The sequence below is a fragment of the Octodon degus genome, unplaced genomic scaffold, assembly GCF_000260255.1.
Source record: "Octodon degus isolate 3935 unplaced genomic scaffold, OctDeg1.0 scaffold00129, whole genome shotgun sequence".
Taxonomy (NCBI): domain Eukaryota; kingdom Metazoa; phylum Chordata; class Mammalia; order Rodentia; family Octodontidae; genus Octodon; species Octodon degus.
In genome coordinates, this window is record NW_004524705.1 from 1053859 (window position 1) to 1054791 (window position 933).

At 64.1% G+C, this 933-nt stretch overlaps 1 protein-coding gene across 1 annotated transcript in view; it reads right to left on the reverse strand.

The window, feature by feature from the left end:
- Positions 1-933, reverse strand: part of Ankrd34b (ankyrin repeat domain 34B) — a 13722-nt gene that overhangs the window by 2431 nt on the left and 10358 nt on the right. Inside the window, exon 3 of the mRNA XM_023700976.1 lies at positions 5-699. Coding sequence (XP_023556744.1) covers positions 5-607 — 603 coding nt within the window. The 5' untranslated portion in view covers positions 608-699. The remainder of the gene's footprint in view (positions 1-4; positions 700-933) is intronic.

The following is a 933-nucleotide window of genomic DNA, read 5'->3' on the forward strand; positions in this document are numbered from 1 at the left end:
CGGCGCCGGCGGGCGTCCTGTCGGTCTCCGACCCCCCCGGCGAGGCGGGCGCCGCCCCCACGTCCACCTCCGACGGCGAGGCGCAGGCCGGCCTGGGCGGCGTGTTCAGGTACTGCCGGGTCGTGTGCCGCCCGGACGGCGACGTGGCCGTGGTGATGATGATGACCTCCTTGCCGCGCGCGCGGCAGGCGCTCAGGAGGACCTGCAGGGTGGCGCTGTCCTCGGCGTGGATGGCGTGCACCAGCGCCGAGCAGCCCGCGTGGTCCTGCAGGCTCGGGTCGGCCCCGCGGTCCAGCAGCAGCGCGGCCACGTCCGGCCCGGCCCGCTCCAGGCAGGCGTGCATCAGGGCCGTCCGGCCCGCCTTGTCCTGGATGTTGGGGTCGGCCTTGTGCTCCAGCAGGTACCGCACCATGCGGGCCTTGCTGGCGCCCTGACAGTCCGGGTGCCGGCTCCTGCAGGCCACCATCAGAGGGGTCTCCCCGCGCTCATTGCTCTCGTTGATGTAGGCGCCGCCCTCCAGCAACAGCCGCGTGAGCCGCAGCCGGCCCTGGCCCACCGCCTTGGTCAGGGAGAGGCCCTCGGCGGACGCCTCGGCCACGTCCTCCATCGTCCGGGCTCAGACGGCAACTCAGGTGCTGGGGAGGACGCCGGGGTCAACACCAACACGGTCGCTGCTCATGGTCGTGGGATCTCAAGGCTCTGAAAAGGAACAAAGAAGCGGGATGGAGACGCAGAGCAAGACGTCGAAAGCAGAACAGTAATAATAATAATTGAGTAAGAACGACCTTATGGTGTTACATGCCGATGTGTTTTGGAAAATCTCCCTTTTGGGGATAGGGAGATAGCTCAGCGGTCTAAGCAAGGATTTTTAAAAATTTTTAAGAGAAAAGAAAAATCCCCCTTTTAAAGTTTCTTTCTTTTTTTTTTTTTTTT